This window comes from Taeniopygia guttata, chromosome 24, assembly GCF_048771995.1.
Source record: "Taeniopygia guttata chromosome 24, bTaeGut7.mat, whole genome shotgun sequence".
Taxonomy (NCBI): Eukaryota; Metazoa; Chordata; class Aves; order Passeriformes; family Estrildidae; genus Taeniopygia; species Taeniopygia guttata.
In genome coordinates, this window is record NC_133049.1 from 880,087 (window position 1) to 895,151 (window position 15,065).

At 46.5% G+C, this 15,065-nt stretch overlaps 1 protein-coding gene across 11 annotated transcripts in view; it reads left to right on the top strand.

Moving 5' to 3' along the window:
• ARHGAP32 (Rho GTPase activating protein 32) overlaps positions 1-15,065 on the top strand; it is a 238,584-nt gene that overhangs the window by 160,352 nt on the left and 63,167 nt on the right. For all 11 annotated transcript variants that reach the window (XM_072918149.1, XM_072918150.1, XM_030290907.4 and 8 more), the window contains 5 exons: positions 762-899; positions 2,853-2,945; positions 4,399-4,521; positions 6,562-6,639; positions 13,376-13,457. In XM_072918149.1, coding sequence (XP_072774250.1) covers positions 762-899; positions 2,853-2,945; positions 4,399-4,521; positions 6,562-6,639; positions 13,376-13,457 — 514 coding nt within the window. The remainder of the gene's footprint in view (positions 1-761; positions 900-2,852; positions 2,946-4,398; positions 4,522-6,561; positions 6,640-13,375; positions 13,458-15,065) is intronic.

Sequence of the window (15,065 nt, forward strand, 5' to 3'; positions counted from 1 at the left end):
CTATCCCAAAGCACTCTGGGATTCTGTGATTAATGGCTCTTCATAAAGAGCTTTGACCTGTAAACTGCTGCATTAATACAACATTTTTTATTGATCGTAATAGGCCATGGAGATTTAAAAGTCATCATTAGATATTAAAAGCTTCAAGAAGCAAACTGTTCTGTGCTGCCACAGTCCCTTCCTTGTCCCCTGGAGCAGTCTGTATCTTGTCTATATTTTAACTGGGGAAATGATATGCACTCAGGAATAAATCTGCAGCTAGAGTTGTTCATCATGGATTGTTTTCTTAATTCAGCTGAAGGTTTGCCTGGGGCACCTGGCAGAAATTTTGCAAGCTTCAATCCTGCCTTCAGATCTCTGGGTTTATATGCGTCTATCTGTTTGGAATCTAATTTCACGCTGTTTATACAACCACTTGGTGATTTACATTTGTGCAAGGACACCTCGTGTAGGAAAATGCTACAAAATCCTTGTAAGACAGGTGGAAGTTAAAGCTCTATATGGGTATCATGCTGCTGGGCCACATCCAAACTCATGGTTAAATGATTAAAACAGGACCACTAACGGCTGGTTTGAGCGTGATGGCTGCTGCAAATTAAAACATGAAAATGTTACCTGCATATTAAAGCATGAAAATGTTACTCAGGCACTTTGATCGCTTTCAGATGTTTCAAGGAGAAAGTGCTATTTGTGCTCAGGTTTCCCTTTCCCCCCTGAGTGCTGAGGAGCTGCTGACAGTGTGGCTGTGTTTGTGTGTGCAGGGCAGGAGCTGGATCGTGAAGAGGAGCTATGAGGATTTCCGGGTGCTGGACAAGCACCTCCACCTGTGCATCTACGACCGCCGCTTCTCGCAGCTGGCAGAGCTGCCCCGCTCCGATGCCCTGAAGGACAGCCCCGAGGTAAGGGGCCCCTCTGGGGCACCCAGGGCACCACCAGGCACTGGGAGCTGTTCAAGGAATGACCTCCGGGGGAGGTTTGTTGGATATCAGGGACAATTCCATCGTGGAAAGGGCTGCCCATGGCAGTGATGGAGTCACCATCCCTGGAAGTGTTGAAAAGTGTGTGGATGTGGCACTTGGGGTCATGGTTTAGTGGTGGATTTAGAGGTCTTTTCCAGCCTCAGCAATTCCATGTATTTCTAGTACACAGAATTATTCTAGTATTACAGTAATAAGTATGCTTGTCACTAGTATGTTATTAGTAATATACCAGTATATTACTAGTAATACTTATTTCTAGTATAGAGTAGTTTTAATGCAGCCTGGGTTACCTTTGAAAATTGGCTGCCACAAATAAAGTCAGTGATTTAAAGGGAAATGTCCTGCAAGTTCAGACAACTGAATCTGGAACAGTAATTGAGTGTCAAGAAAGCTGCTGTCCTGTGGTCCCTTATTTGGTTTTGTCTTTGGAAACTTTGTCAGTGATGTGGGTATTTCCTGGCTTAGTTAGCAGCTCAACATTCCCAGGGAATCATTCCATCTGAGGCTGCTGCACTGCAAGAACAATTCCATTTGGAGTGCTAGGCTTCCATTTTAAACTAAATATTCCTGAAGTGTTTTTTAAGAGCATTTGCATTAGTGTGTTATTTAAATGGTCTTTAAAAAGCTCTTTTTTTCTCAATGAGGTTTTTTTTTTTTTTTTTCTCAAAGAGATACTTCTCATTTCTTGGCTTACTGTCTTCAACCAGAGTATGATGAGCTGAAATTACCTCAGCTTCTTGCTGCTGATAATTGAAGATTTATTCATGTCCAGAAAAATTTCTTGGAAAGCAGCAGGTGAATCTTGGCTGCATGGTTTTGGAGGATGTGGACATTGAAATTAGTACCCCCTGGAATTTTACAGGGTGTTTGCCATGGAATTTAAGGAGCTAATCATGCAGCCCCATCACTCAGCAGAGAGATGAGCTTTGGCTTCACACAGGGTATTTCTGAGGAGGATTTAAAGTTTAAATTCAGCAGAAGCAGCAATATTCAGGACTATGAATTCCTGATTTATTTTTAATTATATTTTAGTCATTCCTATCTCTTGCGTCCTTACTTGTACCACTGATTTAACTGGACTTTAGAACAAGAGCCTGAAAATCTGCATTCTGTGTGCAGGCACAGAGGATGTGAAGACGATGAACAGCTCTGGTGCTCTGCAGCTGTGGGGTGTCTCATCATTTTTTTTTTTTTTTTTTTTTTAATTGGCCATGTTGGAACAGATGTTTGAGGAGAACAATGTTTTGAACAGTCCTACAGATTCTGGGCTACAATGCTGCTTTATACCACTGTCACTGTGAGACTCTGGAAAAGCCTCAGTGCTTCTCTGTAATAAAAACCAGTTTGCTGTTACAGGAGGGACATGGCAAAGTGTATTTTTAAAGCCCTCTTCTACTGCTTGAAATGCTTCTCTTTGGCCAGGGGGGTCACTCTGAGGTGCTGCATTCTTAAGGCTTTGCAGGCATGTGGAAGTGGCACTCAGGGTTTGTTCTCTGGTTCTCAGGTGTGTTTGGTTTGATGGCCCTAAGACATGAGTTGTTTGTGTGTGTGGCCACAATGAGGGCAAAGCTTTAGATTCAAGGTATCCTGACAAGGGAAGTTACAAAAATCTGCATGAACCTTACAAAATTATAAAAATAACATTACTACTTTTATAGAGAGCTGCTTTGCCCTTTCTTTTGGTGTAACCATTACAACCCTGTGTGTAGCTTGCTGTCCTTCCTACAACAGAAATGCATTTATTTGCAGAAGGGAAGGTATCTCTGTGACTCTTGCCTGTGGCAGTGGGTGATTTCTGGTCTTCCCTAAGCCTGTAGAAGGCTCCCCAAAGGCAGGTGACTAACAGAACCACTGTGTGTGTTTGTGTCCCAGCTGGTCACCCAGATGCTGATGGCTTACCTGGCTCGGCTCTCCAACATCGCAGGCAACAAGATCAACTGTGGCCCTGCCCTCACGTGGATGGAGGTACGGCACAAACCTGGGGTGTTCCTTGTTTGCTGACTTTGGAAACACAGCAGGCACACAGCTGCTCTTTCCAGTCTATTGGTGTCCCTGGAATTCTATCCTGAAAGCTTTATTCCCCTGTTACCAGCACATAGAAGGTGTAGGACACACAGAATCAGAACCGGTATTAAGAGTATAGAGATTTTTTCCTAGTTACCTTGATTTTGTCTCTCAGAAACATATTGTCCTGCTGATACTCACAAACAGAGAAGGTGGCAGTCCCAGTGAGCTGCCTGGGAATGCCAGATTCTGTGCTAGATCTTCCAGTGATGGGTTGCAGAAAGCTCACTTATTTCAAAGCTCACTTATTCCTGCTCTCCTTTTCACCAAGGCAATGCTGCAAGTGTGGCTACATTTTTATAACTCAGCTGTCTCTGCAATGGTGTTTCCCTGCTCTCTTGGTTTTTTAAAATAATTTTTCCCTGTGGCAGCTCCAGCCCCACTAAATACTCCGTGCTCCTGTTGGCTCCCCTGCAGACAGAGGCAGCCTTGTGCTTGCAGTGGCACAGTTTGTGTGTTGTAACTGCAGCTGCAGCTCTGCTTTCAGGTTTAATGGTCTTGTAGCCTTTAAACAATAGCCCTTAGTGGGGAGGAGAGCAGGGAGGGCTGGATGAGTGTACAGCTGTCCCTGCTCAGGCTGCCTGCAGACGTGTGGCTTTCCATCGCTGCACACCAGGAATAGAAACAGCTATTAATAGACTGTTGCAGCTCCTTTTTAAATGGATCTGATAAGGATTGAGTGTGTTTTCCTGCAGTTTCCCCCACTGATATCCTTCTCACCCTGAAATCCTTTGGGATGAAAAAAATCCTGGAAAGTGGCAAAGGGAAATTGTAGGGAGAAATAAGATTCAGAGCAACATGGTAGGCCTGGAGATCACAGCAAACCCAGAGCAGAATAACCTTTATGACTCACTGAGAATCCTACAGAATTTTACAAAGAAATCTGGGAGTTCTGGAAGTATACTGATGTTTGCAAGGGAGGGGGGGTTGCATGTTTTCTTAAAATAAATAAAAGTATGGGAGAAAATGGAAAGTGACACTTGTTTTTGGGTTGACAGCATTTTCTCCTTCCCTCAGTACCTCGAGCATGAATTCTGCCTTGTAGAGGATTTTTGTAGCACATCTGTATTGCCATGGAATACCACCATGCTTTGGTGGTAAAGGGAGGTGCAGACCCTCACTGTGTGTTAGTGGTTGCACACAAAGCTGCACCAAGCCAGCGTTTCTCTCCTCAGGGGATGGGCACACCCGACCTTCTGGAACCCCCAGTGACCTGTTCTGGCTCTGCTGTGCCCTCTCTCCTGGGGCCCAGGGCTGGGCTGTCTCTCTCAATCCGCTTGAAGCCTTTGCACCACTAAAATGCCTCCTCACTTGCCCTCAGCTGCCTCACAGTCCCCTGTGGTCTTTGTTTCAGATTGATAACAAGGGGAATCACCTGCTGGTCCATGAGGAATCATCCATTAATGTCCCTGCTATTGCTGCTGCCCATGTCATTAAGAGATACATTGCTCAAGCAGCAGATGAACTGTCCTTTGAGGTAAATAAAGCACTTCCATTCCTTGTTGTCAGCTTGAAATGAGTGCAATCTGTTTGTCTGGGCCTATGTGCCCATCAGGAATGTGTCTGGACACTTCCCCAATGTTTTGTGAGATGAAGCTTGGAAGATTGAGCTAAATATTCGATCTGCAATGACTTGGATATGGGCAGATGTTCAGTCATCTTTAAAATACAGCTTTACTTGGCATTAGTGTCTTGCAGTGAACCAGCTCCTGCCAGCTCCTCTGGGCTGTGCCTGAGCAGAGCCCATGGTTGCTGTTCAGGGTGACTGTCCCTGTGTGTGTGGACACAAGTTTCATTTCTCCTTGACCAGGTTACACTGCCCAGGTTCCTCTGAGCAAGTCCCTGTCCATAACCATTTTTAAGAGCTTCTGCTCCCATGAGAAGTAAAAAACCAGACTGGCAAAGGATTGCTGCTTAAAGGGCAGGTGATGAGCTAAAACTGGCTGGAGAATCCAGCACAGGGGCTGCTGTGGAGCAAATCCCTGAATGTCAGGATGGTTTGGCTTGGGAGGGACCCTAAAACCCATCCCTTGCCATGAGCAGGGACACCTTCCAGTAGCCCAGGTTGCTTCACATCCCATCCAAGATCTCCAGATCAGACCCTGGAAGCTTTTGGTTGTCTGTTTTATCCAAAAAGCAGTGGTCTGTGCTCTAGTTGCCCTGTGCAATGCTGCTGTTTCTGCAAAACCTGTGAAGGAAAACAGTGCCCTGAGGAGCTTTGTGATCACATCCTTGGTGTGCAGCACAGGAAGGAAAAATAATAGTGATAGCCTGGTGCTGCCAGGGGTTTGTTCATGTTCAAATCAAGGTACGGAATAGTATACCCCAAAGAACTGTGTGGTCAGAGGGACATGTGGGCATGGCAGCTCTGAGCTGGACTCGAAGCAGCCCAGGATCCAGGCTGATTGTCAGCTAATGAAAGCACTGGAATGACACTCCCTGCTTGTAAATCTTGATCTCTGCAGAAGGGAAACTGTGGCATGTGTAGTTTGCAAGGGTGTGCAGTGAGACAGCACAACAGTCAGGGGGTTTATGATACCAAGTCCTGTTCCCTAACCCAAATTATCTTTGTGTTTATTATTCTAAATTTCTAGTAGGCAGTTGCACAAGCAGCTGATTGGGGTTTGCTCCCCAATTCTGAGAAACATCCTCAGTGTCTCTGCTCCTGTGATGGCAGCAGTTTCCTTCATAGACATTTGCTTTGCTCCTAATTCACTATTCCCTGGAGAAAATAATTTCCCTACATCTCAGTCATCCCTGTCTGCAGACTGGGAATGTGTTGTCTTTTCTGTAAAACACTTTGATATCCACCAGTGTAAAATATATGGTGAAAGTTGCGCATTACTGATACGAATTTTTGGCCACCTACCTGGAATGCTTGCAGTATTTATTTAGGTTCTGCCCCTTCTCATTTTCTGTAATAGAAGCCATACAGAGCTTGATTCAAACCAAGCCAAATTTAGTATTGATTATACAGATTTCCTTTTGAACTATTGCAGTACTACATTTTTATTGGAATGAGCAAAGCTTCAGAAAACCTGTCTGGTCTCCCTGGCCATCTTCCATCCTGTTGCTGTAGCACCACTTCTCCTCTGTTCACTTCCTAACCCTGGGCAGCTCACCTGGAGCAGTTTGGGAGCTGAAAGGCAGCTCTTCACTGTGCTGTGAGAGGGAGCAAAGAGAAACATGTCAGTGCCTACAGACTCGTGGGTAGGGCAGTAAAAGTCAGTTCAGCTACTGGAGCAGATTTACCCAAGTGCTTGACACCATCACTGCAGTTTAACCAGAACCCTTCTGTAGGCCTTCCCAGGACCCTGCTGCTCTTCAGGCCCTTTCCTTAGGAACAGCTGTATCCTGTGTGCTGGATAATGCAGGAACTCTTTCACCTCCCAGCTCGGCTTTGCAAAGGCAGATGTGCAGCTGCTCCAGAGTTGTGCAGTTTTTGCAGTGCTGAGACTGTGGTTATTGGAACTGTGCTCTCCTCCTGGCTGTGACTGATACTGTCAACCTTTTGCAGGTGGGGGACATCGTGTCTGTCATTGACATGCCACCAAAGGAACTGACCTCGTGGTGGAGAGGAAAACACGGGTTCCAGGTAGGCAGCAGCACAGCCATGGCAGTGGGGCTGGAATAAAAGCAGGAACCTCTGTGCTGTGTTCCTGGAGCTGCTGTGCCTGCTCAGGGTGGCTCAGGGGACGAGCAGGGTGTCCCTGCCTTGGTGTCAGGGGACTCCCCTTCTCTCTGGGCTGGGCTGGGGCTGGAGCAGACTCAGGGTCTCCACTGGAAGTTTCCTTCCTCCCTCACCACGGGAGGAGGGTTGGCCATGGCCTGTGATGGACAGCTGGCCTGATGGCAGTGGAAGCTTGTGCTGCGCCCCTCCAAGGCAGCTGACACTCTCACTCACATCATCCTCTTCCTTCCAGTAGCTAAAACCAGACCAGGCAGAACATAGAGGATTTGGAGAATTCCAGCTGAGGAAACAGTGCTGCTGACTTAGACCAGCCACCCATGTACGCCTGTGTTCACTGTGTGGTGTCAGTGCTGCTGGTCCCTGTAAACATCACAGCACAGAGATGGAGACTGAATTTTCAAGAGGTCCTAAGCATGCCTGGGGATTAGGTACCAAACCTTGTGTGTTGAAGTGGCACTGTCCTTCCAGGGAATTTTTGTTCCTTTGGATTTTGCCATTAGGAAATGTAAAAGCTTTAAAAGTCTCTTTTAACCAAGCAAACCCCAGAGCCACTGGGGGTTGGAGGGCTGACTTGTGCCATCTCACATTTCAGCTGCTTTCAGCCAGGGATTTCCATCTGCAGCTGCCGTCTGTGAGTGCATGTGATGAGGAGTTTGCTCTGCAGAGGCTCAGCATTGACCAGACACTTGTGTAATTTGGCATGGCAAGTCTTCTCAAGGTCCTCAGGTTTTCCCTGGCAGCCCTTTCTGTGCCAGACCAGGCTGTGGGCCGGCTGTTGTCAGTGCCCAGCAGTTGGATCTCCCAGTCCCAGCTGGATGCAGTGACTTACACCATCCTGTGCTGTCTGCTCAGCCAGGGCACGCGAGACACAGCCTGTGTTGGTTTTGTGTCAGGTGTGGGAGTTCAGGTGACACAGAGCAGCATGGATATAGACTAGCTGCTCTGGAGTTTCATTTGTTTCTAGAATCAACACGCTGGTACTACTTGAACAAACTTCTGCTTCTGGACTGTGTTGTGCCTTTGCTGGACTTGAATTCTAATCTTAGAAGCCTTAAAGCTGAATATGCTGTACTGTCATGGAATCAGAGAATGGCTTGGGCTGGATGGGACCTCAGACATCAGTGCCAACCCTCAGTCAATTAAATGCTGTAATGCTGCTTGGAATGATCAGCCTATGCCATGATTAACTTCCAAGTGAATCAATAAATCAGAAGAAAGCTACTCTGTGGTTTATGCCTGAGTGTGGGCACTTTGCACAGGGTTAGGAAGCCCTGTGTGGGACGTAGATCCCATTATTCAGTGTGGCTGACATTTGGGCTAGGTCTGGAGAGCAGCAGTGCTGATTAAAAGCACAAAAGCAAGGCAGCCCTTCTGCAGTTTGTCACAGCTTTGTGCCTCCCAGATCACAGTGATGCTGTTGTGTTTTCCCAGCATAAAAACATGGTGATGAGCAAACTGCCAGAATTTTCTGTGTACCTGCACAGTCAGGCTCCTGACACTACAGATATGAGCAGCTGCAGAAGTACAGCACCATATTCTGGCTTAACAGAAAATTAGGGGTGGAATAATCTTGTGCCCTTAATGACAAGCAGGAGTGGTCACAGTGTGAACAGGTGACAGCCACACACACCATGGAGATGCAGCTCTGTGTTCCCACAGCTCCAGGAGCTTGGTTTGCTCAAAGTCTTAACCTGTGTGTTGTTTATGGTTTGTGAGTTCCAAATGTACAGAAAATGTATGTTTCCTGATGGAATGGAGGCTTTGGATAATACAAGCAGTAAGAATTCAGAGAAAGGGAATTTATCTCTGGTGTTGCTACACCAGACCTAGAGATGACTTACAGGCAGAAGTGTCCATGATGGATGCTCAGAAAGAGTGTGTAGGTGAAGAATGTTGTTACAGCAAGAGGTGTAGGCACAGATTAAGCTGTGCAGCCTCTAAAGCATTTGTTAGAGGCAAATAGTTCTGTTCCTGTTTAGGAACATTGCAATGATAGCAATCTGTTGATCCAGTCATTTGAATTAATAAAATAAATCAACAGAGCCCCTCTTGCCAGATAGTTGTGATTCTGAGAGCAGATAAAAGGAGGAGGTCCTGCCACCAAATGTTTGGACAGCTTGTCCTGTTATTGCTTGGGTTTTTGCTTCGTGTTAGGGAGGAGCAGGGTTTTATCAACCAACCACAGCTTCCATTAGAAATCATGTCTTGACAGGAGTAAAGCAAGAACAAGAAGAATATTTTTTGTTTGGCTGAGGGGGGAAAAATTACTTTTGACTTAAAGAAGCTCCCCTGTTTTTGAGCATTTGAAGCAGCTGTGAGTTGTGTGTGCCCAGACAGAAGTGCCTTCACTCCTGCCTGTGCTGCATCCCTTGGGATAATGGGAGGGCTGTGGTGAGGAACTGGAGATCTGAGCCAAAAACTGTCTCTGACAGGCTGCAAGCACCTGCAGCTTGGATTCAGCATGGAAGTCAGAGTGTTCCTGCAGCCAGAGCTGTCCTTCAGGGATGACTCGCTGGGTTTGTATCCATCACACTTCCCTGGCACAGTGCCTGTTCTCTCTGCATACCTGAGCTCACGACTGCATTGCAACACACCTAATCCTGTGTGAACAAAACAACCCACGAGGCTTCTTAGCATTTGCTCTGCTTAAAGTAAAATTATTTTTAAGACATTTTTCCTCAAGCCTTTTGCTCTTCCAATGCCCTAAGTATGAGTCAGTACTTTCTCTGTAAGGTTGTTACCTAAATTACAGCCACCTCCACATTAACAACCTTCAGCCCTCTTTGTTCTGCTTTGCTTTTGCTTCATGCTTTGTCTTTTAAATCAGCTCTGTGTTGGGGAGCTGAGTCACTGGGGACAGGCCCTTGTTTGATGCATAACTGCCTTTGGTTGTCCTGAATTATTCTGGTTTTTGGGAATAGTTTCCTGAGGTGGAGAGCTGCCCCACAACCTGCGCTGCTGGAGAGGTGACAAAACCAGGGTGTACAGCCAAGGGGGGCTGGGCTGATTTTAATCACACTGAGATTGCAGCAGCCACAGCTGGTTGTGAGCCTGCCAGTCTCAGTTCCATGGAAGCCCAGAATGGTTTGGGCTGGGAGGGGACCTTGGGGATCCCACCCCTCCCATGGGCAGGGACACCTTCCATACCCACACTCCATCCAGCCTGGCCTTGGGCACTGCCAGGGATCCAGGGGCAGCCACAGCTGCTCTGGGCACCTGTGCCAGGGCCTGCCCACCCTCACAGGGAACAATTCCTAATTCCCAATACCCCATCCATCCCTGCCCTCTGGCACTGGGAGCCATTCCCTGTGTCCTGTGCCTCCATCCCCTGTCCCCAGTCCCTCTCCAGCTCTCCGGTTTCCCAAAGTGCTGCTGGTGCACCAGTCAGGAATGGATAATCAGCTAGTACCATCCCACACATTTTCTTTGTGAATAAAAGAAATCAAAATAGTTTTATGGCTCAGGTGTTCAACTCTCTTTAACAGGAGCTTGATAAGAGGAGTAATAATCCTGTTCCTCCTGTTAGTAGTGCCCTGAAGTGAAAGAGCATCTCAGCAGGGGCTCTGTTGGGAATGAGGTGAGGGTGTCCTGCTCTCTGTGTAGTTACTTGGCAAAGACCAGTGAAAATTCTCCTCAGGAAGGCCAAATAGGCCATAAAAAATTGCAGTTTCCCTGTTTTACTAGACTGTTATCGGATTTAAAAGGAAAAGAGAAAACTTTTTGACTAAAATTGAATCCACACTGTAGATTACGTCAAACCAAAAAAAAACCAATCCAAACATCTCAATGTTTCATTTGCCATTTATGTGGCAGGTGCTTCCTCATTTGTTTGAATTCCCTCCCCATACTGAAAATTACCATTGTTACTCTGACTTTTCCCTTTAAGACATCTTGTGTCCTCCAGTTTTAGCAGCCACTGTCGTAGAAGTGAAAAGATAAAGCTGGAGTGGGTGTTGCAGAACAGTTCTCATGCACCAGCAGCCTGTACCTTCCTCCTCTGCTGAAGGTCTGTAGTGATATATTTAACCTTTAGATGACCTTGCATTTATCTAAATATATACTACCCTGGCTATTGATTTTCCTGCATTCCCAAATCCTTTAATCCTGGCTCAAGCTCTAATAGTGCCTTGCTGCATCTGTTGAGATTAACTCTTGGACTGAACTCATTCATTTATACAAAGTCGTGGAAAACTTCCCATAGGAGGAGAAGTAGCATCTTTTAAGTGGGTGGGAATGGGGCACAGTTGTGGATTATAACCCTGACAAGGATCTCCTGGGGGTCTTACAAGAAAAGTTAGAATAAGTAAGTCTGAAAATGTAAATAATTTCTAACAGTGAGTTAACATGAGGCAGCCAACACAATTCTTTGCCCCTAAAAATCCATTGTAATTATTGGTGTGAACATGGCAAAAGTGATACATGGAGAGCAGGTAGAATGTTTGATTTGGGAAGGTTCTGGGATATCTGGAAGCAGTGACATCACCATCCAGGGTCTTTCATTTCTGAATTCCTGGTTAGTGTGTTGTACAGTGCATCCAGAAACAGGAGAAATACTGTGTTAACAGTCAAAGGCAAATGAGTTTTGATTTCATGTCCAGCATTAAATGTTCAACAGTGTGGGATCTGGGGTTGGGTTTAGATCCAGATTTAGATGAATAGTAGAAGGTTGGGGTCCCAGGACTTCAGGTTTCTTTATACAATGTGGGCAGTTACTGAAAATGGAAGAAACTTCATCACTCCTGCTGTGGAGTTTCCCAGATGATGTCTGTGTGGTGGGCTGAGGCTTTCCCTGGATCTGTGCATTTTTTCCTAAATTAAAAATTGCCTCCTGTATCTCTCACACGGGAAATGTCCAGCAGAGACTCTCAGCCACAGTGAAGTGTTGAAGTTCAGCCTGGGGAAGAGAAGAGAAGAGAAGATTGTGTGGAGACCTCAGAGCACCTTCCAGTGTCTGGGCAGGCTATAAGGAAGGTGGAGAAGGACTTTGCATCAGGAACTGATGTGACTGGACAAGGGGGAACGATTCAGAATGAAAAAAGGAAAACTTAGGTTGGATATAAGGAGGAAATTCCTCCCTGTGGGGGTGGGCAGGCCCTGGCACAGGGTGCCCAGAGAAGCTGTGGCTGCCCCTGGATCCCTAGCAGTGCCCAAGGCCAGGTTGGACACTGGGGCTTGGAGTAACCTAGGGCAGTGGGAGGTGTCCCTGCCCTTGGCTGGGATCCCTAAGGTCCCTTCCAACCCAACCCATCCTGGGATTCCAAGATGTAAAACCATGAAGTGCATTTTGTTTAAACACCAGCACTTCAGTGCCTGTGCCACTCAGCCTGTTCCTTGGCATCTCCCAGCAGAGCAGGTCCCTGAGCCATGAGCTACCAGAGGAAGGGTCTCTCTATGTGATGCTGCTCTTCATGGTAATTTTCTTGTGTTAGTTGGCACATTTCTGTATATAAATGAACAAAAATCCCCACTGTGTTCCATAACTCCAGGATACCGTGTCCTTGCAAACCTGGCACACCCAGCTGAGGGAGCTGGTGCAGCCAAACCTCGTTTTGGATTTTGGGTGGGTTCTGTGAGTCTCTTGTGAGCCTCTTGTGATGCCCTGACCAGTCCCAGTTACAGGGAACTGCAGCTCAGAGCCAGAGCGCTGCTGGCCCAGAGTGCTGCTCCTGCAGGCTCTGCTCTGAGCTCAGAGTCCTGACAACAATCATATTTCAAGTCTGTGACATTGTGTGATGGGTGACAGCTTGTCCTTGTGCTTGGGCAGAGCACTGCCCTGCTGGATGTTGGGGTGTGGGAAGAGGAAGGTGTGGGCTCTGCTAAATGTTGCTTCCTTTGGGGAATTTGGAATAACTTCAGTCTGGACACCCCACACATGACATTGCCATCAAACTGGTGGGAGGTTGGTGGGTGCAAATCAACTTGGAGTAGGAAGGAGATCAATCTTTTTCCATGGAGACAAAAGGGAATTGTGTAAGATGAATGAATAGAGGAGGGAGTGTCTGTCAGGTTTGGTGCTGGGTGAGAAACATAGAGAAACGGTGGGGAAAGATGGACCATGGATTAAAGTTACCAAAGGTCTGCTCTGGTCTGACTTTCACCTGGGATGAGAGTAAGAAGAAAGATGCTGGGAAGAAAGAGAGAAGGTGGGGTGAGGGAAGTGCCAAATTCCTCTCTGGTCACGGCTTAGCCTGAATCTTCAAACAGGGAAAAGGAAATAATTTCACTTCTCCTGAGATACAGCAGCCCCTCTTGAGTAGCATGGGAATGTCTGCAGATCCATCCTGCTCCAAGAAAACATTAGGATCCTTCCCACAGCCTTTAACCCTTAGGCTGGTTTAGAGGGGCTCTCCAGCCTTTCTGCCTTTGAGGGGCTGCAGGGAGAAATGCTGAGTTAAAGGTCAGCGGAGGGACACTGCAAATTAATATTCAAAGCTGATCACTCCAGCCCCTGCTGTGCCTGGGGCTCTCAGGTTGTTCTCTCAGGGTGCTGGCAGCAGAGCAGAACCTGCAGTTGTCAATGACTGCTGCTTATTTGATGCTGGATAATGTCAGGGAGCGTCACACAGGGGGAGTTGAGGGGAGCTGTTGGTTGAACACTTCAGATCATAACACTCCATTTCCTCTTTCTGTTTTACTCCAGGTTGGATTCTTTCCCAGTGAATGTGTTGAACTCATCAATGACAAAGTCCCTCAGTCTGTGACCAATTCGGTGCCAAAACCAGGTGTGTAAATCAGCTTTTCTTGATGCACTGAACTGGACTGGAGTTTTCTTTGTGTGTTCTGTGTTTAATACCTCCTTCACGCATGTCATGACTGTTGATCATCCCCTGCACATCCTCGTGCCCCTCTCTGTGTGTTGATCACCCACATGTTGCCCCTCTCTGGGGAACTTCCACTGTTGAATGTCTTTCACCTGTTGTACAGACTTGTATCAATGTCCACCTCCTGCCTGACTTGAGGGATTTAAACCTGTCAGAATTTCAAGATACTTTGAGCAGTCTGTAATGAGAGATTCCATAAAATATCCTGGTTCTAGGTGATCAAGGGAGTGTTGCATGTCAGGAATTTTTATACAGAACATAGAGGAGCAGGAGCGTTTGTGCTGATCAGATGGACTAGATCAACTTGGTACTGAAAGGTTCTTTCTGCTTGAAGATAAATGGAGGAAGCTGTAACAGAATTGGAATGCTGGTTGCTTGTGCCCTGGGTACATGGCTCCATCTGCTTCCTTCTGCTTCTGGACAGTTCTGTATTGTAGGAGAAACAGGCAAATTAATCCAAAGTTCTGCTGAAGGAAGGAATAATAAATAGAGAATGGGATTTTGGATCTTACTCTGCTGTCAGCCTTCCCATTCTTTCAGTATGTTCTGGAAGTGACTGGCATTAGGTGTGCTGGCATAACTGAGATCTCTGTAAAATTTACCGGTGGGGAAGCTGAAATTTAAGAAAAAAAATCTCTATATTCATAGAGGTAAAGATATTTCTATATATCTTTAATATCAAGAAGTTTGAATGTGATGTTCTTTCTTAAAATGTTAAGCAGCCGGAAAGTGGAGTTAGTGTTGAACTGGTGTTCTTTTCACCCCTCTTCTCTATTTTAGTGATGTTCCTTATCTTGGCAGATTGCTGACTTGATACTTTTAAACAAATAGATGGGATTCAAAAGCTTCACTTTTACCAAGGGAAATAACAAGCATTTTAGCAGCTCAGAGCTCTGGGGTTTGGTAGAAAGTCATGGATACCCAAGCTGTGAGTGTTCTGCAGTGATCTGTGTGCTTAGGAGAGCTGGCAGGTCGGGGCAGGGGTGTCCTCAGCCATTGGCACTGCCAGCCTCTGATATTCCTGGGAATATGCATCTGGAATCAGAGGCACAGAGATGGGCATTCCCTGGATCCAGGATCTGCCTGTGCCCAGTCACTGCTCCATCAGCTAAAACAGGAAAGGCAACTTCCAGCCTAAACACAAGCAAATGTTTATTGTTAAACGTGACTCAGGCAATTCAGTGTGCTGAGCTGCTGGGGAGCAGGGTCTGCTTTAGGGGGAGAAAATGGAGCAGAATGGATGAAGAGATTCTGTTTGGCTTCAACAACACCATGGGGGTGGATTTCCCCCTTCAACCCTGGGAAGTGTTTGGTACAAAGTTGGCACCACAAGTCCATGTCCCATGAAAAGTGATAAGTCAGAAGATATTGCCAAGTCACAGAAGTTTCCCCTGACCTTCCCTGATGGCTGTTCCATGGGTACATCAAAAGGCTCCTCTAGGAGAGCTCTAACAAGCTTTGAGATGTAAGGAATGGTGCAGCTGATTCTGTCATCCTGCCCCTCCTCTG